General features: G+C 47.4%; 1 protein-coding gene across 7 annotated transcripts; it reads left to right on the top strand.

Annotated features, from left to right (window-relative positions):
• The first annotated feature begins 1,346 nt into the window (after positions 1-1,346).
• On the top strand, positions 1,347-23,767 carry SLC25A48 (solute carrier family 25 member 48). Of its 7 annotated transcripts, none has more exons than XM_074884153.1 (8): positions 1,353-1,717; positions 3,582-3,625; positions 7,108-7,130; positions 7,772-8,024; positions 9,408-9,656; positions 10,908-11,041; positions 14,109-14,238; positions 14,818-14,951. In XM_074884153.1, exons 1-7 carry the CDS (start codon positions 1,368-1,370, stop codon positions 14,229-14,231), a joined length of 1,176 nt encoding a protein of 391 aa, XP_074740254.1. In that variant the 5' UTR covers positions 1,353-1,367; the 3' UTR covers positions 14,232-14,238; positions 14,818-14,951. The 7 variants fall into 7 exon arrangements, with proteins under 7 accessions (XP_074740253.1, XP_074740255.1, XP_074740257.1 ...); XM_074884157.1 differs by having other exon boundaries at positions 1,445-1,717; positions 7,108-7,179; XM_074884154.1 differs by lacking the exons at positions 14,109-14,238; positions 14,818-14,951 and adding an exon at positions 23,598-23,767 and having other exon boundaries at positions 1,350-1,717.
• Positions 23,768-24,772: the final 1,005 nt, after the last annotated feature.

The raw sequence follows: 24,772 nt of genomic DNA, 5'->3' as shown, positions 1-24,772 counted from the left end.
AAAACTGATCCAATGAACTGCTATCTGCAGAAATCTGACCTCTATAGAACAAAATTCCCTTTGGGCTGTAGTAAACCAGAGCCAGATGAGACAGATGTATATGTACGGTGGTGAAGGGCCAACGCATCTTTAGCAGAGCAAAGTTATACCCCTGAAGTCCAAGAGGAGTTTTCTGGTGGAGTCGGTGAGCACAAGGATATCAGTGATCTGGTTAAGGACCAGAAGGATGTCCTCCTGTTGAGTGGCTGGGTGCTGTTCAGGCATAAAACATTAGATTTGCTAATTGAAGGTGCCACACAGGAGGCACAACAGGTTGAGCTCAAAATCAGGTATTTACCATTTGAGAAAGAGAGCCCAGTCTCCAGCATCAATCAGAAAGGCATGTTAGGAATTGACAGAAAAGAGTTTCAGATCAAAACAGAACATGTGGTTCTGGCTGCCCAGTTCAAAGACTTAAAAAACCAAAATGACTGAGGAGGGTGGAAAGGAGCATCTTGCATGAAAGGGGAACTAAAGAGAGCTGGGTTCTTGACTCTGGGCAAGACAGGACTGAGGGAGAAGCAGGTAATAGAGGTATAAGAAAATTGTGAATGCTATGGAGAAGGAAGGGCGCAGGGAGCAATTGTTCATTGCTTGCCGAAGTATCAAAATTGAGGGTATCTCCTGAAGAGATAATACATAAATTGAGGGTATCTCCTGAAAAGAGAATACAGAAATTGGGGATATCTCCTGAAAAGGTAACAAAGAAATTGGGGGTGTCTCCAGAAAAGTTAATCTGGAAATTGGGGGTATCTCCGGAAAAGAGAATACAGAAATTGAGGATATCTCCTCATAAGAGATAATATAGAAATTAAGGGTATCTCCTGAAAAGAGAATACAGAAATTGGGGGTATCTCCTGAAAAGATAATGCAGAAATTGGGGGTATCTCTGGAAAAGAGAATACAGGAATTGGGGATATCTCCTCCTAAGAGAATACAGAAATTAAGGGTATCTCCTGAAAAGATGAGGCAGTGTAATTTCAATGAGTTATACACTTCCATCTTTAATTTAAGAGTTCATAGCATACTTCCCCCCAGATCCCTGTTTTCCCCCCTTCGCACAGAAACCCCCATCCCCTGCTGCTGCCCGAGGGGGCGATGCCGCTGCTCCCGCTCCTCCCTGCGCCCACCCCCGGCGTAAAGCGGACCCTGCCCCGACCCCGGCTACCTGACAGCCGGCACCATCAGTCCCACCAGAAACACCCGCGCTGTCCCCACCGTCACCCCCCACGCCTGACGGAGACACCCCCCCCACACCCCCCCTTCCCCGGGCCCGGGTGTCTCCCCGCCGCCGGCCCCTGCGCGGCGCCTTTAAGCCCCGGTGCGTGATGTCACCGCGGCCGGGAGAGGCTGCGGCGGGCGGCGGGGCTGCGCGGGGAGCGTGGCCCGGCGGGGACCCCCTGCTCAGTGGGGACCCCCTTCCCGTTGGGGACCCGCCCCTCGTGGGGACCCCCCTTTCCCGTGGGGACCCCCTTCCCGTTGAGGATCGCTGCCCCGTGGGGACCCCCTGCCCCGTGGGGACCCCCCTCCCGGTAGGGACCGCTGCCCCGTGGGGACCTCCCTTCCCGTGGGGACCCCTTTTCTCGGTGGGGACCCCCTGCCCCGCCGGCGGGACAGGGTCGACGGCTCATCATGGGCAGCCTCCAGCTGCAGGACTTCGCGGCGGGCTGGGTGGGCGGTAAGTGGTGGTGCCGTGCGTTAAGGGGGGGTGGGAGGGTGGGAAAGGCAGCGAAGGGGGGACAGGAGCGTGCGTGGGAATAAAATCCTCCGTGTCACCTACGGTCTGTGCCTCCCACCGGCGTGCTCGTACCGGCGGACGCACCGTTTGCTTCGCTTTGGCTCAGAAGTGCAGTTTAATCCGATTTCCACGGGCAGAATACTTAAAATTGAAGTATCGGTAGGTGTGATGCCGCACACCCCCGGCTCTCCCTCCCCTGCTCTCACGGCTGGAAGCACCGCTGGGCTCGGAGGGGAGTAGCTGGGGCTCGCAGTAGCCAACCCGGGATCCCCCCGGCCGCGCACACCCCCGGGTGAGGCACCGCTTGGCCTTGACCCTGCGATCCCGACATGGCAAACAGGCTGACGGCCAGGGCGGCGATGCTGGGCAGAGGGGGGTATTGATCCAGTCTGCTGAAAACACGGATCACAAACTCCAGGAAAAGAGATACCATAACAGAAAAGGCAAGGTGAGCATTTGTAGAGGTGCCAGTAATACAGTATGTCTTACAAAACTGAAAGTTCCCCCTGGGTTTAACAGCTGACGGGGTGCCCGGTGAAGCTGCCCCACTGCTGGGGGGGCTGCAGGGCCACAGGGGCAACTGCGGCACTGGCCACCGCAGACCAGAGCTCTGCTCAGGCTGCTGCTCAGGCCAGGCTCAGGAAGGGGGTGTGAGATGGGTCACGGACCCTGACCAGCCAGACGAGGTTGATAGGTTAGGTGACTAAAAAACCCAGAACCTCTGCCAAAAGGTTACGCGAGCAGCTGGTTTCTGGATCGTTGCAGCCTGCGGAGGCTGTGCAGGACACAGTCGCTCCCCGCTGACCCTGTGCTACCGCCGCACACCCCCGGGAATGGGGCGGGACGTCTGGGGGTGAACAGCCACCAGCACTCAGGGTCAGTGGCAGCGGCCAGTTCTCATGCATAGCACTGGACCACCGGTCTCAGGTTAAGGTCCAGGAGGAGAAGGGGTATTTTATAACACATTTCTGAGTAAAGTCTTAATGTGTTCATCAAGGACACGATGGTTTTATCATCCCATATCTACTACAAGTGAGAAATTTCATGTAGTCTCTAAAGCACTTGGGGACACTGGTTTACACGGAGACTTGCAGATGGGGAAGCAGCACAAATTATCTCCACAAACACCCTAAAAACTGCCAGTGTTGTTTGCAACAAGCATGTAAAACCATATCCTGGCCACGGCACGTGGGTCGCTCCGTTCTCCCAGAGGAGGGGGAAACCGAGCCGTGCTCTGCCCTGCCACGGGGGCTTCTGGCAGTGAGCGGCGTGGGCAGGATGGTAATGGGGAATGGGCTGGTTTCTTCCAGAAAGCCACAGGGAATGAGGCTGGATGGGACTGTAGAGATTGATACAGAGCAGGATCCTCTTTATCAGAATCATCCCTGGCAGGTATCTCTACAAACTGCTCTTAAAATGGCAAAGGATGGAGGTTCACAGTTCCCATCAGCAGTCAGCTCTAGGGCATCTCTGTCTGAGCCAGGAGAAAGCATTTCCTTGTGTCTAACCTGAATCTCATAATTTTGAAGCTAAAAGATTTTATGAGCTTACAAGAGAGCAAGAGGGGTTGTTCATGGACAGGACATGCAAATACAACACCTTCTCCTCTTGCTCAGAGGTGACGTTGATGGAGAGTATTCAAGGAAAGATGTGCAAGCATTTCCGCCCAGCTTCTACCTGGCTCTGGCTGGGGCCAGTACAACTGCTTCTATGGAAATGTCTCCCCCCCTATAAACCCATTTCTTCCTGTCCCATCACAAAAGCTTCTTCAATGTTTTGTGTAATACTTTGCTTTCATCCCCAGGAGCTGCCAGCGTGGTTGTGGGCCACCCCCTGGACACGATCAAGGTAAAACAAGGTTGAACCATGCTCTCACATCACCACCCAAAACCCCACCGACGGGGAGGTGGCCTCTCCGTAGATGATGTTTCAAAGGACCTTCAGTTCTCCTGCCACCCCAAGGGGGAATTTAGCCTGGGTAGAAATGTTTTCATAGACCTTCTTCCTGCCCGATGCTCATTTTGAATGAGAAACTAAAAGAACTGGCTGATACGTGCAAGTTCCTCCAGTGAGGATTAATGCTGAAAATTAAACCTGTCTTTACTTAACGTATGGTTTACCAAACAGTTCTGCCGATGTTTTATTGAACTTTGCCACAGACAAGTATTCAAAGGGCAGCAGAGGAACTATATTTATTTTGTTGCAGGCACATTTTTATGTGTCTTCCTAGTGTTGGCAATGCTGGAAGGGCAGTGTGCTGAAATTGTTATCCCAGGGCTATGTGATGCAATATATACTCCTCCTTCAAGACAATTATTCCTCAGAATGAAGGTTTTAGAGATGTAAGAAGATATTTGCTAGCATGATGCAGACAAGCCCATGCACACACCAGTACAGCCCAACCCACCAAGTTGCCCATCCTTACAGATGCAGAGATATAAAGGAAGATCCTGTTCCCTTCTCTTTTTGTAGTGTGAAAGGCTTCTCTGGCCAGCTTTCATTGCTTCAACCGCTCTGCCCACGTGCTCTGGTCCGGTCCAAGCCTTGTTGCTGGCACCAGGCAGGGCTGTTAGATGTGGCAAACCCAAGAGCCAGTGGGCCTGTTTGCATCTTGGAGGGTGATGGAGAGGAGGCAGGGTCCAGTGTGACCCACACCACATCCCTTCCCCAGCCATCCCCTTGCACACAGCCGGCTCTCTGGGGATCAGGAGATGGCCTGCCAGCCCTATCCTTTCTGAGCTGCTACAGGGATGGCAGCCCCGGGAGCATCTCCATCGAGGATGGGTGCAGACCCCACGCAGGAGGAGCTGCAAGGCTGCCCACAGCATCCCGGCGATGGGCAGGGCCAGGGCACAGGCAGCACAGGCAGGCTCTGCCCAGGGTTGCCAAGGCAATCCCCATCTCAGGCCGGCCATCGGGGTGTCATTGCCAGGTTGGGGGGAGTTTGGCAACAACTGAGAGAGGATCCTGCTGGGAAGCATCGAGTTTCTGGGTGCCAAGAAAGAGTGAGCCCATCCTTCAGTGCTTACAAAAACAACTGTCAGGCTGACCCCTCTGTTGCCCTTGGCTTTGGACATTGCCTGGGAATACCAAGTAGGCAGACTTGTTAACTTTGCAAATTTAGGGGAAGGGAAGTGGAAAGGAGAGTTTTTATGCAGCACTAAGCCAGCAAAGGGGCAGCTCAGCGGCATTTGCAGTGTTCAGGGGATGGGGGATCCTTTCCCACCTGGAGGAGGAGGCAGGATGGAATGTGAGGTTGGATGGGGTATGTGGTAGCCACACCACAGCTCCCATCGAGCAGACCCTCTCCTTCAGCTGGCGCCTTCCCAGCGTCGCAGCTTCCATCAAACCCAAGCATCTGTTTTTTCCATGGCCTTGCAAAACTCTAGTTTTACATTTACTCACTTTTCATCCTTCACATTGCATTCATTTCCCCAGAAGTTTCTTCAGTTTCTGGGTGTCACCCGAGAGCAGTATTGTACTAATTAAAATGTAACAGAACGGAGAATTTTCCTGAGGAATATCCATACTGGTATCAGTTGACAGAGATGCCAGCAGGGATTTCAGTGCTGGGGGTTAACAGCTTAGCTAAGGGGCATGTGTGCGAGGAGCAGTTTGTGAGGACACTCGGTTGCCCTCAGTTACTCAAAAAATGTATTAACTTGAACCTCTGAATACCTGGTTACTGTGTAAAAGAAAAAAAAACAAGCCCATGGAGGCAAAATGGAAATGTCTGAGCTAAGCGTTCAGGTGAAGCCAGGAGGGAAGGCAGGGCTGTGCACTGCAGTGTCCCTGTCCTGGGCTGCTCGGGGTGCAGCCAGCCTCCTCACCGGTCCCCCCAGTCCCTGTACCCCCAGTGTGAGTCATGCGGAGCACCGGTCTGCACCCACGGCCCGGGCCTGCCTGCGTTGCACAACGCGTGCTGCATGAGCCGTAGCCAGCATCTTCACGTACCAGCTTGTTTATAGTAAATATTCTGCTTTTGCTGCCGCCTTCCATGGCCTTCAGCCAGGTGTGGAGCGATGCTTGGTGCGGGCAGACGGCTGCACAGAGCAGCCCCGGGGTGAGGGGTGAGCCCAGGCTTCGGTTCTTCTCGCTCCCCAGCCAGCGTCCTGCAGGGGCACCCCACTGGAGAGGCTCTTGCAGGGCCCTGGGCCAAGTGATTGTGCCACTCAACCTGCTGTTTGCTGCCCAAAAGCCCTCCCCAAGCACGAACTCTGGAGAACATTCACTCCTTTGGGGTTTAAATTCCCAAACAGATTTCCTGCTTCACCCTGGTGTAAGTCGGGACTGGGCACTGTCCCTCCAGCACAGGTTGGCATTGTCCCTCCAAGCTTCATTTTGTCATTCCTGCTAGCAGCAATGCTGATGGATATGACAAAAAATACTGTCCCTGTTCCCTAAAAACATCCCCGATAGAGCACGTGCGAGTGTCTTCCTATAAAAAATCAGCTCTGGCTTCAGCCAAGATCAGTTGCTGAAGCCCCAGGTCCTGTGAAGTGAACAGGGGGTCCATTTCCTCACACACCTCTAAGCCCCAAAAATGCATCACTTGTTAGGATTTTTTTATTACAAACCTGTGAGCAGCTTGAGTGAAAGATGATCTAAACATATGTGTGCATATATATATTTATCTATAGATATGTGAGAGGGGGAAAGCATGTTGAATCATACGGACTTTGTCATGACTTACACGCCATCTCTTCCAGCTGTTGTTGGCATTTTTTGGAAGGCGTATAATCATTGCTTTCCAGAAACAAAATGTCTTTGTTGGAAATGATGTAAAAATGTATTTTTGAGTGAAGCATGCAGAATTTCTGAGATGGAGCTGAATTATTTTGGCTCCATTTAGTATTTCTGTCTTAAAATCCACCTTGGATCAGAAGGGCCTTGGAAGCCTCCTAGGGGAGCTCTCCTCTCCATCCTTCAGCAACGCGTCCCAACCTCCACTGAGATCCCCAGACAGAGGAGACCACACCACTCTCCAATTTCCACATAAATCATGAACTTGCCAATGACAACACCGCACACCAGCAGTCTGCTGTGACGCTGTGCTGGGCCAGGGTAGCTGGTTGGGACTCGAGAGCAATTTGACAGCCATCGATTCCAGATGTTGCAGAAAGCTTCAGACCTCTGAGGTCCCGTTTAGGCCTGCTTCTGGCAAAGTTCAAGGGGGGTGGATCATATATATCTTACTTTATTGCTCTGTTTTCTTTAGAACTAAGGAAGGATTCTCTCTCAAAGCAAAGTACACATTGTTTACGTAGCCTGAGCTTTCACTGGGCTGGAAGCATGGGATTTTAATTGCATTTCACGAATGTATTTTGCAGACCCGTTTGCAAGCTGGACAAGGGTATGGAAATACACTCAACTGTGTTCTTACTGTGTACAGAAATGAGTCTGTAAGTACTTTATCTTACTTAAAATGCGCTGGTAGAAAATGCCAATAGATAAATAGATAAATACATAAAGCAATTCTACAAGATCACTGTTGGCACTAGCAGTTATATGAAGACCAATAAAGCTGGTGCAATTGAGCCTGCAAATACCTACAGCCTTCTCTTGCTTAACTCTAGGTAACTCTCGTGGTTATTTCTATAGGGAAAAGACAGATCCCTGGCATGGAGTGATAAATGACACTGCCCATGTCTCCACATGGGACAGGGTGTTACATCCGCAGTGGCTCTTTTGCCCGTGCCTGCTGGCAAAGCTCTCCTGGAGGTATTTTGCTGACTTTGGTGATGCCAGGACAGAAGCTGGCCGTAAGAGGGACTCTTACGTGGGTTCCTGTGCTTTCAGCATATCCTGCATTCTGCACAATCTTTAAAAGTCTTTAGCGGCATGAATTAATTTTCATTTGCTCAGCATATGTGAACGGTTGGGTCCAGGGAACATCTGGTACTTGGATTTGCATTTCTGGCCTGATAGACAAGTTGGGGTTTATGCTGCTCAGTCCCACTCACTCTCTTAACTCCAGCTCCCTTCCCCGGGTAGGTGGCTGGCTTCTTCAAAGGCATGTCCTTCCCGCTGGCCAGCATCGCCGTCTACAGCTCCGTGGTGTTCGGTGTCTTCAGCAACACGCAGCGGCTCCTCAGCCAGCTCCGCCACGGCGACCCAGCCCGTGCGCCGGCCCTTGCCGACGTGGCTCTGGCCAGCATGGTGGCAGGGTTCGTCTCTGTGGGCATCGGTTCTCCTGTGGACCTGGTAAAGATAAGGCTACAGATGCAAACGCAGCCGTACATCAAAGGTAGGAAGCAAGAGTTTCTTTTTGCCTTCTCTGCCAGTCCTCGGTGTTTACTGAGAGCTTTAGGACAACTTTGCTTCAAGGGCCAGCTCTCTGCTGCCTTGGGCCGCTGCAATTCCCCAACATTGGACACTTTTAAGATTCAGCTGGACAGGGTGCTGGGCTATTTTGTCTAGACCATGCTTTCGCCAAAAAAGGTTGGACCAAATGATCCCTGAGGTCCCTTCCCACCTGGTATGCTATGATTCTATGGTATGAATTGAGCTAAAAATGCTTCCTTCCGCCTCAGAATGGACCCCATCCTGCTCAGCTCAAGGCGGGGACGGTTATCAGTGACATTGATCAAATCTCTGCTGGCATTTCCAGCTGATTGGGATCTGTAATGAGCACAGGGGCAGGTCTGCTCAGGACCAGGAGCCACAGGAGTCACTTTCCCCACACGGCTGTGGGGCAGGAGCAGTGAGTCCCCGGGCTGTCGGGTCCCCTGGAGATCCCACCAGCAGCACCACGGCTGCCAGCGATAATGCCAGCTCCCCATCTACTGCTGCACACTCTCAGTCCCACATGTATTTGCCCATAAGTCCCTCTCTGTTATTCCACCCACTGTTCAAAAGCAAAAATTTCACATGTGCCTTTGAAAACCACTGGCTTATTCAGGGCAGGGCTACAGGGACTCAGGCGCAGGCAAGACAGGTCAGGAGGGGATGCTGGCAGGATGGCAGTGGGCAGCTGTAACCTCTCCAGAAGCCACAGGCAGAAGGAGCTGCTTCTGCTCGAGTCGGCGGCTGAACTTCCTCGCAGGCTGCCAACACAGAGCAAACCCCACCAGAGCACGGGCAGAGCCAACGGAAGAGACGGCGCAGCTTCAGAGCTGAACAGCTTGGATTTCAGCAGTTCAACACCTTCCTCATGATTACAGTTGTGCTGTTTAACTGTGAAATATTGACATTTTTATATTGCTTTGATAAAATAGTATTATGTCCATTTTTAAAAAGCCTCCATGCAGCTTAGCAACCTAATGCCCTTTCCAAAAGCAACTTGGTCTACGTGGGAAGGGCCAGACTCTGAAGATGTCAAGGCTTGGCACCAGATGTGGTTAAAATCCGTGAAAATTGGGCACGGAGCCTTAAACTTGGTTGGAAATCTCACTGAGCACATACCTATTGGGAGGCATGCAATGTATCTAAGAAAAAACTCTCCTGAAGTGTCTAAACGTCTTTTAAAAATGGACCTAAGTCCTCTTTCTTAGAACTTTATTTCCCATGCTACATACTGATCTCAGCAAAAGAAAATGTATGGCAGTGATTTCTGTTCAATGGCAGCGGGCTTTTGAGAGGAGTTCTGTAGCAATATAGCTATTATAATGACTGTATCTTTTTTTTGCAGCCAACATTAAACTACAGCCCACAGTTCCTGGATTTCCTGTGTACCGAGGCCCAATTCACTGCTTTAGGACAGTGCTAAAGAAAGAGGGTATAGCAGGAATGTACCGAGGCGCGGGAGCAATGCTTCTGAGAGATGTTCCTGGGTACTGCCTCTATTTCATCCCTTACACATTTTTCTGTGGCTGGATTACCCCAGATGGATGCATTTCCCCTAATCCCTCCTCCATCTGGCTGGCAGGGGGTGTAGCAGGTAAGCACCCTTTTTTCCCCACAACACTGGTAAAACAAGGACAGGCCAGTTCCCAGGGCAGATTACGGGGGTGGCTCAGGGGCCGCCACATCCTCCTGGTCACCAGGAGAGGATGTGGGGCTGAATGACCTTCCTCCCCCAGGGCCAGGTCCCCTGGCACCATGGCTGCACTTTATGACTTGACAAACTTCATGGAAGTCGTGTTATCAGATCTTCATCGGGCTCAATGTCAGCGAGAAGGAAAACAGCCAGCGCCTTCATCTCCTGGGATGTCTCACGGCAGTCTGTGTACCACACAGCCAGTGATACACGGCGCCAAGAATGCCTCCAGAAGAGGACTTCAACCTGTTGGCTGCCCACCAGGAGGGTGTGCACCTTACTCGCACGCAGCAGACGCAGAGTTGACTGTTATTCTTCTTCTTTTTTTCCTGTGTACACCTGCCTGTAAGACTGGCACATGCGTCCCCCACCATACCTACATGTGTCACCCCTACAGCCGCTCCCCATTTCTTGGCCATTTCTAAATTGCAGACCCCTAAATGCAGATCAATCCTTAGCTCAGGTAATGATTACAAAACGCTCTCTCCATTTCTTCTGCAAATAAAGAGAGCCCTGGCCCACCTGGACAGCTTCTCTAGCACGCCCCAACACTCACACAGGTCCAAACAAACTCTTGTCTGTCCAACTGGGCCATGTATCGAAGTCGCATGCTGACCTTTTCAGAGAAGCAAACCACCCCACTCAGCTTCAGGCTAATCAATGTAAATAGACAGCTTTTTTATAGGAATTATGATGTATTCAGCTGCGTGGAACCTAATCCTGGTTTCAGGAGGTGAACTTGCCTCTTATTTGCATTCTCAGCTCAAACTTTGCTTTTCAACAGAATTATCTGAGGACTCCAGTTTTTCTGATATCGCCCAAAGCAGCAGCTCCCTGCAGCTCGGGCTCTTCCCACAGCATGTCCAGGCTGCACCAGAATCACGGCAGAAGATGTATTTGCACCTGGGGGAGCACCTTCTGGGCTGCCTGCATTTGATTACCAGCGTAACCCCCAAAATCTCAATGCTTCTTCCAGAAACAGGGAACTTTGCTCCCAGAAATACCGTTGCTGTGCCTCAGCAGGGTGAATGCCCTGAAATGACAATGCCATGAATATGATGTGGTAGATGAGAAGTGAATTTCTGAGTTCACTGACCTGCGGCCAAGGAAATATAGAGAAGAAATTGTTCAAATACTTCTACATTTTTCTAGGAGCCATTTCCTGGGGGACTGCTACTCCAATGGATGTTGTGAAAAGTCGACTTCAGGCAGATGGAGTTTATTTAAACAAATACAAAGGGACCCTTGACTGTATCTTGCAGAGCTACCAGAACGAGGGCTTAAAAGTAAGTGTTATTTGAAGTAAAATCTGTGTATTAGGCATTTAATTTTCCACTGGGAAATACAATGGCTGTTACAAACCTATCTGCAGGACTGAGAGACAGCTGAAGCCAGTTACTGCTAAATTATAATAATGACAGTAGGTAATTATAGTGCAGATTCTTTCTAAATCATAATAGTGAGAGTAATAATGTGCCATACAGCAATGAAAAAATGAATGACTGGGGGTCACAGTCTGGTGGTGTAATTAACTTAAAATAACACTTCATGTCAGTGCATTTAATTGTGAATATGATTTGACTTCTCATAAATCAGAGGCAGAAAATCTTGCCTCTGTGATTGCTTCTACAAAATGCAGAGGTCAAATGTTTCTCATTGACACTGAAGTCAATGGGAACTGATTCCAGGGGCCATGCTGGCACCCTGGGTGCTTTTAGTTGCCTTGAGCAATGCTTTGGTGGAACCGATGCTGCATTTCACACTGCCCACCCTCATTCTGCACCAAGATAGAGTTGATTGAAAACCTTCTTAAATCAGAATTGCACTGGTATCAAACGTGAATAAGGGCTGTGTGCCAAAAAAAACCCCCTTATCTCCTTTTTCTGACTTTGTCTATTAGTGTAATAAAAAATGTTTGTTCTACCTGCAAACTTTGCCTCAGCTAAATGTGGATGGCAGAGAACCAGGGTTTGCAGCTTTATTGCATTGCCAACTCATGGTTATGAGAAGTGACGTCTTCCAATATCTCAATAAATCTGTATTTAAGTTGTCATCAAAACATCATGGGGGCTCTTAGCTCCAAAGTGTTAATTTTCACATTCTGAGGGAAAAGTAACAAGTTACAAAAAGAAGAATAACCTGCAAAATCACAAGTCAGTGTGATTTAAATGTTTGCCAACATGCCACTATGTTATGCCAGCCGTCTGGTTCGGTTTTTGCCATTGAGTGAAGAGAGCCACATTCACAGGAAGCACAGGCACCTGGAGAGATGCTAAAGACCACGCTCAGACGGTCAGAAGACAGTCAGGGTGCCCCAGACTCTACGTGGGCTACCTGCCCCGTGTGTTTGGCATGCAGTTTCACAGTAAAACATGGGGCAGCTGAAAAGGGAATTTCCATGTGATATCCCTCTCTCCTCATCCTCATCCTCACCCCCTACCCTCCTTGTCCTGCCTGAATATTAACAACTAATTCAGGCACTTAGTTTTTTTTCATTTGAGGTCCGAGCTGCTTGCAGTTTTTCTGCTATCGTGCCTGGCACCCGGACCAAAGCAGGCAATAGGATTGAGTAATAGTTGATGATAAGACTGGATCCTTCTCTCGTAAAGAAAATCTTTTTATATCTTGGGAGACACACAACTGATAAATGCCAAACCCAGGTCTGGATGTTTGAATTCTGGGACAAAGGAACAGCATTTGCAGTGCTGAAAATAATTGCCCGATGGACACAAAAAAAAGTAAATATAGCCTTCTTCTTTCTGCATAGTCAGGTGTGTTCATTCTGATGAGAAAAATTTATACCTCCAGGCTTTTCTTCATAAATCATTATTATTTAACTTGGCTCTCTTGTGTTACTTTATGGGTACTGCAAAAATCTGAATTTCCTCCCAGAAAGTTCCATCTTTCCTAACAAAATAAAACACCCCAATAAATCAAGTAATATCCTAAATAGCCCAATATTGCAATTTCACGTTGCAAACTCCATCCTAAATTATGTTAACATATTTTGATACTGTCTTGTACAAGACAGCACCATGGACTGGATTTATTGGATACAAGATACAGTGATGTTTAGCAGAGTTCAGTATTTCAGGGGAAACACTGGTTAGACACTTAAATCTACGGGCTTCTGGTCTTGGAGCTGAGATCTTCTGTGCTTTCTTACAGTAGCTGTGGGAGCTTTGCCTTTGTCAAGCCTGGAAGGGGGCTTGCTTCGCTGATGTTACTTTTCATGTCTATTCTGAACTTCTGGTGTTTAGATTAGTGACCACAGTGATTAGCCTGGGTGGTTAACAGAGTGATTTTATGAAAAACAGGCCAGCCGAGATACTCCCTCCAACCATCATTTTGTAAATAAGCTCAGCCCAGAGCGAGTGGTTTGTGCACACCCTTGCACATACCAGGCAACGGCGTTTGTAGCACAGGGGGGTTCAAAGGGAGACAAGCCAAGGCCAGAAGCGAGAAGGGCCCCTCTCCACTTTCCAGAAAGCACTCTACTGTTCAAGCACTTAAAAGCCACAGGGTCTTTCACTCTTCTAAGTGCCAGCATCTTTTCAAAAAATATATATTGAGCAAAATGAGGAAGCCTGGCTGTGGATATTTATTATCTTAATGAAAGAAAACGCTGGGATACATAAGGGCACCAAAGCTTGAACTTAGGAACCCACATGTGAATATATTCTATGAAATATTTTTCCCAAAACTGGTAGTGAGACCTAGTTCTCAGCAAGGTACAGAGTAACTCTAGTTTTCTGTTGATTGAGAAATTCGTTCTGTGCTCAAAGGTGAAACCTGCAAAATAGTCCACATGGCACAGTGCCCACATCGGCTGGGGTGGCTCGCAGCCACACAGCTCCCTCTCTGCTTCCCTAATGTCTCCTGCACCCATAGACCCACCCCGAGGAGTCAGAGAATTTGCTGTATGAAAGCAACAGCCTTCCTGTTTTACCCTGGGGTTTGCACAATCCCCATATGCTTATGTCTGCAAAGGGAAGGAGGGACCATAGCTAGGTAGGACAACACTGGAAGACATTTTAGGTTTCTTGCTTTCTGCTCTACACCAGTGCCATGAGACCATTTTTTTACCCATTACCTCTTGTAGCTCTTGCTGTCAGACACAGATGGGGGTTCACAGGAAGCATGGAGCACAGTGATACCAAACCAGTGATTTTTGCCATTGCGTTTCCGTTCTCCAGCACAGACTTCAGCAAAGACCGGCAGTGAGAGCGTATCTTCTGAGCAAACCAAGATTTGGTTCTTCAGAATCCCACCATGACTTCATTCAATGTTTTCTTCTTCTTCTTATAATAGCCAGTATATTCCTATGCTCTAACCTTTCTCCATCCCCAACAGGTCTTTTTTAGGGGCATCACGGTCAATGCAGTGCGAGGATTCCCAATGAGTTCAGCCATGTTTCTTGGCTATGAACTTTCCCTCAAAGCAATGAAAAGAGACCAAACTGAGACCAATCCTTAACTTCCAGGTCAGCTCATAAAGACCCTCTAGCTTTATTAAAATTAGAGAATTAATCTTTGAATCAAATGGAGTTGCAATTGTATGGATCTTCTGAAAGTCAGATAACTTACATGGTACCTACATCTGAACAGTCAAACACTTCCCAAATTTGGGTCTGTGGGATTTGGAGCAGAAAATAGATGTGCTGATGGATTTTGGTTTCATTTCAGATCTCCTGGAATTTCACTGCAATCTGTTTCGATTGTTGTGATTGTTTTGATTAGTATGAATCAGAAAAGAAAAATTGAGAGTATTCTCTAATATTTTATAAGTTTTGAAACACCATTCTCACTAAAATCCCTGCACAGTATCCTTTCCTCCCTTGATCCATCCACAAAGACCCAAAATTAAACCCTTTCAAAGTGTCTTGACTATCAACTCACAGTTTTACTCTTTCACTCATAAACCTAGGGTTGTATAAAGGAGCAGCATTAAAAATACCTGATTAAAGAAACTTTTTTAGCAGTTAAATACTCAAGAATATTCTTGGCAGTCTTTGCTGTTTTCTGCAGTACTTCATAAACCTCCTTCTTTCTTATTTCAAAAGTGTCGCCAAGAAGACCTGAAAGTCTCCCACTTTCCTGAGCCAAATCAGCAGTGTGGTGTTGGTCAGGGCTCAGCTGCTCTGACCGAAGACTCCAGTCCTGCACCCACAGCATCTGCTTTCTCTTCTGCCACGGACTTAGTCCCTGGAGGACTCCAAAAACTGCACCAGCTCAATCAAATCCAAAGACCATTTTCTTATCAAATCTCTGTTGTCTAAGAGCACCTTAATAATTCCCATGGCGGTGTTGGGCTTTTTCACCGATGACATTTTTCCCACTGAGTCAAGAGAACAACTTACTTCCCTCACCCACATGGGTGAGATCGTACCCAAACGCAGCCCACCCAACATCAGCCAAGGGAGCGTCTTTTGTACAACGCTGTGTATAATGCTCCTCTTTTTTGTGAACTAGGAAAGGAGGAGGTGTGGTGGGTGTGCAGGTGCTTTTTGTGTAAGAAAGGTCTGGATTCCCACAAAATCCTACCTTGCTTTCAGGATCAAAGACATAGATGACTCCACCCGTACAAACGGATACTCGTGTTTTACATCACAGAACTCTCCAGTTTGCCACAATTTATCACATTAGCATGAAAAAAATGCAAAGGGCTTCAACAACTTCAGTTTGTTATCCGAGGTATAAATTAAATTGGGAAACAAGAGGATGGTAAATTCAGAGATTAAGCTGCTCTTCTTCTTCAGAAAACAATAAAGCAAGTCTGCACTGCGTATAGATGGCTGCCTACTCACCTTCTGTAGATCTCCAGGGACCTGCTAGCGGTATCTCGTTAGACCTTCTGATCTCCCTGACATGACAGTCCAGCTTGCCAACTGCCAAATCCTGCAGACATCACTTTGCAGCCTTGAGAGACCACCACCAAAGGATGTCTCTTTAAGGGATGTAGAGTTTATCCCAAAATATTCTCTAAACTACATGGGCCAGCTTCAGACCCCCAGCTCTTTGCTGCAATCCCACTGAGACAAGTGGGGCAGGCCCAGGTCTCTCTTTGGTCTACCTCAGCCTTTCAATTATTCCAAGATCTTTTACATCATGATTATTTGTTTATGCTGTTAAATATCTCCATGCTTTATTTTCTAAGCATGGAGCTTCTGATGCCAAAAACCAGGAAGAACCAGCTCTGCTGGGACAAGAGGACTCTGGTGGCACTGGCAGGAGAGGCTGAGGGATAACAGCCCATGTGACATGTGGCATAGGGGGACAGTCTGGGACAACACTGTCCTCTGGGAAATGTGTGGTTCCCCTCATCTTCATCTGGAGAAGAAAAAGCCCAGCAACAGCAGTTTTAGCAGATGTCCTCAACAGAAGTTTCTGAAGGCAACCAGGAGCAGCTGTGCAGCCTTCCTCCATAAAGGAGAAGGAAAGAGAAACTCCTGCGTCCTCTTCCCTGAATGAATGGAGGAATTGGTGACAAGACTTGAAGACCTCAGCAGAAAGTGCCTAAAAACTCGGGTCTGGAGCAGCACTCAGAAATGGGGTCCCCAACCTTGGGCTGCTCTTCACTAGGACCCGAATTAGTGTGGCTTCCCCCAGAACTGGCCTTAAAAAGTGGGAGAAACAGCTGGTGTTACTTCATCTCAGGACTTGCAGGCGAGGAGGCTCACAGTGCCTTTGAGCTTGGAAAGAACACAGGGAACTGTTTTTGATAAAACAGTATGGATAAAATTGATGAGCCTTCACACAAGTATTTGTTGCTGGCTGCATTTAAGGATTCATGCTTTCCATGTTACCTGTTTTAATACATATACATCAAACATGTTCTTTAGATGTATAATGTCTCCAGGGTTAATACTCGGGGAGACTGGTTTTTCAGTGCAAATAAATGATGTTGCTTATCTGCCTGCATTATGTAAAATGCACCATGAATTAATTAAACTGATGAGGTTTGCAACAAGCTGTGTATCTGAATGATCCTGCCCTCACAGTGCCCAGGTTTGGTCTGTTTAGTGCTCCCCTGAGTGTAAAGCTCTGAGACCCATGTTGGAGTTTTGTGGTGATTTTGCCTGACGTTCTTCATCCAGTCAAACCAGTTTTGAGACGGATGCCCAGGATTTACTTGGACAAAACTCTTGTGTAACACACACCTGCCAGAAGGAGCTGTCAGGGAGAGCTGTGGGCTACCTGGTGTAGAAAGGGAGCAGAGGGCAGGAAGTTTTTAATATAAGAACATGAAAAGTGGCAAGTGAATAAAAAGCTTTGGCCACATGATGGCATCCTTGTCCGTGGCAGGGCATAGCCATGTGCCACTCGCTGGAGCTGCCAGGCAACTTCTTTCTGTCTTGTTCCATTCAACACTGAGTCCAGGTTTGCTGCCAGACCAGCACATGGTCCCTTCACAACAGCAGCCCCACGCTGGGCAGCGTGCAGGGGATTTTGGGGTCCCCTTGCCTGGCAGTGTGGGAGGCAAGCCCTGGACACACTGGTTTATCAGTGTATCACCCTGGTAGCGTTCATAGACAAACCACGAGCGAGGCAAAGCAACGCCAGGCTGGAGCACGAGGGTTTTGAGGGTGACAGCAGGTCGGGCTGATGCTGGGTCGGGCACAGCAGGGTTGGGTCAAGCAGGTTTTGGGGCACAGCACTTTGTGGTACGGTTGTACCCATTGCTGTGATCGATCACAGTGGATCCCTGCACACAGAGCCCAATAAATAATTTAGTCTTGCTTTTGAAGTAGTGAGTGAGTGGCTGTGTCACCGAGGAATGAGGCCCAGTGGTGGGGTCAGCCCCATGTCTTGGAGATGAGGGATGGCAATTATGATTTATGCACATAGAGACTTGACAGGTTTATGTCTTCTGAATGATTTTCTTTGTGATACATCAAATGCATTAATTTTTAGAGATACTATCAGTATCATTATCCACTGATCGAAATTAAGATCTCTAAGGGATCCTCTTCGGGGACCTGGTGATGGGAGTTTAAAACAGTGCCTTGCCTGGCAGGCAAACAGCCTGATTCAAAAATACAGCTGATTAAAATCCCTTGTATAGGGCACTGATTGCATATGTTGGTGATTTTGTCCTTGAATTACAAAAAAGAAAAATCCCCTGTGTCAACAGAACTTAGGATACGGACCAGCTCCTCTGTCAGTGCTGTGGCTGTAGTGACCTGCCATCGGTGGCACATTCCCCAGCACCATGAACGCTGGAGTGGAAGAAGACATCTGCTTGATAGCTTGTTCACAGATGCTCACAGAGCCCCACATTTCTAAGATAAATGCAGGAAATCCTAAAATTGGTAAAAAATGCAAAGGGAGACCAGAAGGACCGGGGATACCTATTTCTATGTTTTTCTTGCCTGGAATATGAAAGCATACTCAGACCTGTCATGCCTCAAGTAAGTCTGTAATTGCTTGACTTTCATGTTGCCGATGGTGTTCCAGCTCTTACAACACCCCATATTACTTAATGAGGTGCTGGCTGTGTAGCTGTTTTTCCCAGTTTATACACAGTGTAGTGCTATGGAAGGAAAAAAAGATAACAGCAGCTTATTTCCCCTTTTGGAAAAAAAAGAAGAAACAGGAACCAATTTCCCAGTGAAAAGCTATTTTTCTGGAAAACAGCCCTGACCTGGAGGAAGGTCTTTGGTGCTGGGAGAAACTTTGTGATGCCCATGGGGAGTGAGGTGGGAGCAGGCTGGGACTGCCCTCTGGCCAGGAGGCAAGGAGGGGGCTACCTCACCGCCCTGTTTCTGCATCCCCACTGCTGCTGGGCACCCATAATGTCCCTGAGTCCTTCTCCCAGGCAGGGTGCAGTTGACATCCCGTGCAGGAGCTCACTCCCAGCAGTTTGAGTGCCTGCTGAAGCCCTGCCTGTGATGGCTCCGGGCCAGGCTGACACTTTCTCACGCCTTGGGAATCCCTGCCTGGTGTGTCCATATCTTGGGGAAGGTGAGATCACCCATCTCGGTTTCTCTTTTTCTGTTGTACTCTAAGACAGAGGAGTAGGTGACGTCTTTGCAGACATTAAGATTTGTATCTCATTGGTTTATCTGAAGCTCATTGTTTTATTATAGTAGAGATTTCTCTCCTAGACATTGCATTCATGTAAGCCAAGAAGGCCAATACCTGTCTTGTACCTGTGAAGAAAAAGGTAGAGTCAGAAGAAATGGTGAGATCCAAGGAGACAAGTGGGAAGAAGTTTGAGTTGCTAAATTGAATATAAACTGCACAAGAACAGCTTCCTTTAAAGCCATCTTCTTCCTATATATGCTCCTATAATGATGCATAGACCGATCACTGCCAACTTAGTTAAGTAGTGTGTAAAGTTTCCTTCCAGACTAAGGAATTAAGCCATGCAGTGAGGGGAAATTTAAGTAGTTACAGTGCTTTTCAAAGCAGTTTTCCTAAACTGTAGATCCTGTGACAGCTCCAGAATCAGACACTAGTGGAACAACCGACCTGTTAAGAGCCATACATGCAGCAGAAGGAAAGGGTCTTTTTAAGGGGGTCTCAGAGGTCACATATGAGGTTTCACTGTAAGATATAAAATGCTGGATACATCAAGAAATCCTTTCTTAGTATAGGTGAAATACTACGGCTACTGGACTGTAGAACACCAAATCTCTGCAAAGAATATGAAGACTTTCTTGAGTGATGGAGGAAGCAATGGGTAACCTTGGGTCACAAGGAGAAACATCTGGAGAAACAAGAACCTCGCAACTGGGGAAGCACAAGCTGAGACTGCCCTGCTGCCAACACCCGCTGCTTCAAGACTGGCACCTACATGGCTTCATCAGTTGTAAAAGCACCAGGACTTACGTTGTTCATCTTCACGGATTGGACCGGCTCACCGGGTCTATTCGCCATGTCTAATAACATTTTAGCACGAACGTAGCCTACTTTACACATAGTATAGAAAATCCTGCCAACTCTTATGGAAGAGGGCCAACCATTCTTACTCATGCAACTAGGTGTGAACCAATATCCGTGCTTATTTTGTTATTAAATTGTGATTACCATCTTTCAATCAAGCAGTCTGCAGGTGGTTTTTCAATGCTTACAGCATGAAAAACAAGCTGCAGTGCGGGTCTGGCTGGTGGAGGGCACTAACGCAGCCACGGAGTGAATGCCTTGCGCTGTCTGTCTGTCCTGCACGTTCAACCTTCCTCTGCGTGCTGTGCTGAGAGGGAAATCTCACAGTGGGATAAGCAAGGAAGGGTGAGTGGACTTATAATCTGAGAGCTCTGCAGTGTGTCTCTTTCCTGGTGTGAAAGCAGTCAGGCTCACAAAAGAGGACATTGAAGTGAGAGCAATGGCATCAGGAAAACCTTAAAATACAGGCGAACTGGTGACCTTTGTGGGCAATTCCCACTTTCTTCTGCTTACTTCTGGAGACTGTTGGTACTGAGATGCACTTGCAATATGTGCAACACCCAGCATGGCTGGCATGTTGCTGTCAGGGCTTTTTGCTTTTAGATGCCTCAGCTCTTGCTAAATATCATTGCAACACAGAAAGCTTGGCTCCCCTGCTAGAAAACCCAGGAAAGCTCTGGTGACTGTACTGTTGCATGAAACAAGGATGACTTGCAGCTCTGAAGGTCTCTCTCAGGCGTGCTCCTCCATCTCACAGCTCCTGAGCACCACTAGTTTTGGTTGGCTAGTTTAAATGGTTTCCAATTAATTAAAACTCTTCAGAAAGTAGTAGGAGCTTCATTACCTACAGAAGCTAATGTGAGTCCTGAGGACATCCTGTGGTCCATCTGCTAGGACAGAGCACAGTGTGCAGCTATCAGGAGGTGCCACTGCCCTCTTCAAGCTGTCACGTGAAACGTTCCCTCTGTTCATCTGGATTTTACACCTTTCTGTCATAGGCAATCTCACTATTACTATGCAGTGGTCTACCCTTTCGTGAAGGAATTAGAATGACCCTATTTTCCTTTTTTTACACTAGCATATGTCATCTTTATCTAAAAGAAAGGGAAAAAAAATACTCCAAGCCACCTTATCTCTGGAAAATTAAACTATCAATAGCATCTCTTCATTTGTGGTTTTGCAAGCCCTTACATCTTGATCTACACAGCAAATGTAAAACAAGTTGATATGTTATCTTGGTGTTTCTCTTCTACAGGGAGTCTTTCTTCCTACATTAGAAAAACCCAAACTGTACAAAGTTTCTTGGAAACATTACAGTGGGATGCAAATTCTCTCAATGAGAATGCAAATTCTCTCATGAGAACTCAGAAGATCTGGAGGTTTATGCTAACCGGGTTAAAATACTGATCTGGAAATTGGATGTTTGTGAAACATTTTCAATCAAGCTATCACCAGAATAGGTGCATTAAAAGAGAATATATCCCAAAGTATTTACACATAAACCAAAAATGTACAGGATATTAGATGAGGATTTCCAGAGGAGCCAGAGGGAACTGCCTGTAGGAGACTACAGAAATATACTGGGAGAGTTTTTTGTGTTCACCTTTTCCAAATACCTGTTCTGGGCTGGAATCTTAACAATTCTGTCACTTGAAAGTTGTGATCATGAACCAGGCACACCCAACGGATGTGCTGCCCTGGTGTTGGCAGTACCCCCGGCTGATGGAGCTCTGCCTCCTTCCTTCCTCTGCTCATCCACTGCATCCTTTAGCGTGTAGGAAGTGATAGGAAGTGCGGGGATATACGATCTGCTGAAGGATGGTCCAGGCCCAGGCCGACCACAGCCAGTTTCCCCACTCAGGTTTCCCAGTGGCAATGTAGGGGATGTTTCTATGGGCTCATGCAGCCGCTACCTTTCAGCCTGGTGACCTGTATTAAAAATCCTGGGTTTCAGTTCTTTGTTTTGTCTTCTGATTTTTCCAGCCAGAAATCTTGAAAGGGGACAAAAACCCTCAGAAAGACCAGACTTAGCATTGGTGGCTCCCCACCTTGACAGCCGGCCTTTTGATGCTTGGGGGTTTGCGACCTCAGAGGGAAGTGGACTCACACAGTTGCCTTCCTACCTACTGCAATTTGGCTACTGAATTTATTATGAATTTGTTTCAGTTTTTTTGAGTGATCGTTGAAGAACCTCTATGTCCTTTCTACATTTTGGCCTGTGTTGCTGAAAGAGAGATTAAGGGAGAGGAACAAAGGGAGATCAGATACCTAGACATGAGGACAAAAAAATAAACTGCTGATTGCATTTAACACACAAATGACAACATATCTGTGAAAATATGTTGCTGCAGCTGGTCATCAAAATGAAGACTTTTAAAATATCAAAACTAAATATTTAAAGATTATATAAAAAAAGCTGGTCTTTTTGCTGGGATGGCAGCAAATATTAATTTCCGTGGTCTCTGAATCAGCCTCTAAATGCCAGAATAGAGCCTAAACTCTCCAAAGAGAAGCCATAACCGGTGCCACTCACTTCTGTGCCTGATCCACTGCTGCTCTAAGCAATACATGGAAAGTTCTTTCTCTGACAGTTTGATTTCTGGTGATATCTGATTCACTGTAAACTGAATAGAGCTTCTACGGTGACCTACTTGCCCTGGAGCAACAACAACATTAGACAGATCTCACGAAGCAATCAAATAGAAATGAAAAGACGTAGAGATAGTGCTGGCACCCCTGGCAGATAGAGGCTGAGAGGAGGAACCGCAGGCTCAGGGAGCAGCTCTGGAAGCTCTGCCGTTCTGATTTTCAACCAGTAACAAAAATACAGATCTTGTGCTTTCAGGCTATAGGCCTGGGAAGAAGCTACCTGCTCTGCTCACTGTCCACTGAACATAATTACATCTCATGCATGGAAAGGTCCTAATTATGTATCTTGCATACAATTTACGCCACCAATCGCTTTCGCTTACAGAGCACGGCAGCTGCATTGAGACATCATTCCTGAGGTGAAGAGGACCTAGAGACCCTGCTAAGTATATCAGATTCTGTAAAATCCTTGCAAAGTCAGAGCATAGCAGCTATTGGGCAAAATGGGATTCCTAATGAACCTATTTTTCTTAAAAACAAGAAGCAGTAGAAACTCCTGGCTGTCATGAAAACGTCCCCATGGCACATTACCATATTTCTTGCACAACCTTGGCTAAATCAAAGACACTTGTGTATTCTTTCCTTTTAAAGCCATGCAAAATATTTTTTTCAAGCATTGGAGAAACCAAGCATCCCACAAATGTTACACATCATTTATTTCCTTCAGGAATTTATGCTTTGACCTAATTGTTCTAGTTCTTGCTGTGGGGCTTTGCTGGCTGAAGAAACAGAGAGCAGCATACCCATTGCTTTGCTTGAGCACAAAGCTGTTTCCTCAAGGGAGACCTACCTGTCACGGAAGTCTCTTTATTGCTTTTCAGGAAATCCCAGGCTCTTGATCACAGATCAATGATTTTAGCCCTTCTCTAACCGCCTAGTGCCTTGAAAGATGCCACTGCCTGGCTCATGAACGCCATCCCTCCCCGCAACATACTTTTGTGCATCTGTTGATCATAATGTAGCCTGCTGCCAGCTTTCACTTGCCAAGGGAGGATCTCTGGCTTTCTCTAGGTATTCCCTGGGGCCTGCGTCAAAGCTGTATCTGTCTAATGGGATGTACACTCCTCACACTAAATCACCCAGGGACAAACCTCAAAGAAAAGGCAGGGAGCATCCGCCCCAGCCCCGAGCTGGTGCTCGGTGTGCAGGCAGCGAGGCAGGGGCAGGAGCAGCAGGCAGGTCCTCCTCCGCTCCCCTTGGCGTGCGGGCAGGCAGGGGAGCTGTGCTCGGCCAGATAAATCCCTTGGTGGTAGGCAAATGCCAGAGAAAAACCAGCAAATTGAAACCTGATGTTTTCTCTTTTCAGGACGGTTTCCAGCGGGATTGCGCTCATCCTTCAGCCAGGCTGACCAGCAGAAGGCTCAAGCTTTTGGAGGAGATCTTCGAGGCATAACAGGATTTAAGGTGTAACAGGAGGGAAGCTTAAAAGTCAACACTGGGCATCTAAAAGAAATCTGAAGGGCTGACACTTGCTCTGCCAAGGCATGCAACTTGGAAAGAAGGAAACCTCTGTGGCCAGAGAAAGCTCTAGCAGACATTCAACCCAATCTGGAGACTCCATCTAAGACAATTTCCAAGTTAATAGCATTTTGGTCACCTAGGACTATTTTTGCATCCTCTCTTTTCTGCTTAGAAGGGGACGGGGTGCGACATTGCAGTCAGTGTTTGCACCTGGAGGGCCCGATCTGAACCTGCACCTGCACTCGGTGGAGGTGGGATCACAGTCAAGGACTATGGGATCCCTCTCCGGATGCAGCAGCTGTAATTCAGCATGACAACTTCTCCAGGCACCGCTCCACAACTTCGTCTGTCTGTCTGCTCACCAAACCTCTGCAACATTACTGACTTTCTTTGAGGAAAGTCCTGCTTTGAATCCAGGGGAAAGCCACTTTGCAGCCTGTCAGTGTGTTTTCTCAGGAACTTTGGCAATGCTGAACATTATTGTCTCTTTGCTTTCATGGAACTATAATTTACATAAGCACAGGAGACAAACCCCACATCTGAAAAAAAAATGCTTTCGTAGATTTTTAACCATTGTTTCCTGTTGGGGTGTAATATCATAATGTTCAAATTAATCACTTCTGAGGAGCATTTGTGAATTTCCGCAGTACTAAAGAAAAGTCACTGCAGTAGGTGACTCAATTCCACGTTTGATTTCTCTAAAATGCTGTCCAAGCTAGTGGGAAAAAATAGTGGGCACCCGGTATCAGTTTTATAATTGGGTTTTTCCATATTAGAATGGGAATTTTGTGAAGACTCAATTAAAAGGAGTGTCCTCCTATTCTTCTGTCACCCATCAGACTGAGTTGCACATGAATGCCAGCATGCTGTCATACATACTCTTCTCTTGTTTGCTGCTCTCTGTGCAAGCGCAGAATTGCAGCGTCCGTGAAATTATCCGGTATACAGAACGTCTGCTTGTAAGTGGCTGTTTAGCACTTTAATTCTGTAAAAATGCATGCTTGTAAAGTAGCTGATAAT

This window comes from Strix uralensis, chromosome 14, assembly GCF_047716275.1.
Source record: "Strix uralensis isolate ZFMK-TIS-50842 chromosome 14, bStrUra1, whole genome shotgun sequence".
Lineage (NCBI taxonomy): Eukaryota > Metazoa > Chordata > Aves > Strigiformes > Strigidae > Strix > Strix uralensis.
The sequence above is the reverse complement of the archived record's forward strand: the minus strand, read 5'-3'. Positions and strand labels throughout refer to the sequence as shown.

Bases quoted from the DNA above. Each gene is read 5' to 3' on its own strand.
- SLC25A48 (XM_074884151.1), top strand. From the start codon at position 1,368: ATGTCACCGCGGCCGGGAGAGGCTGCGGCGGGCGGCGGGGCTGCGCGG. The intron at 1,718-3,581 runs GTAAGTGGTGGT...TTTCATCCCCAG, and splicing joins CGCGGCGGGCTGGGTGGGCG to GAGCTGCCAGCGTGGTTGTG. The intron at 7,131-7,771 runs GTATGGAAATAC...TTCCCCGGGTAG, and splicing joins CGTTTGCAAGCTGGACAAGG to GTGGCTGGCTTCTTCAAAGG.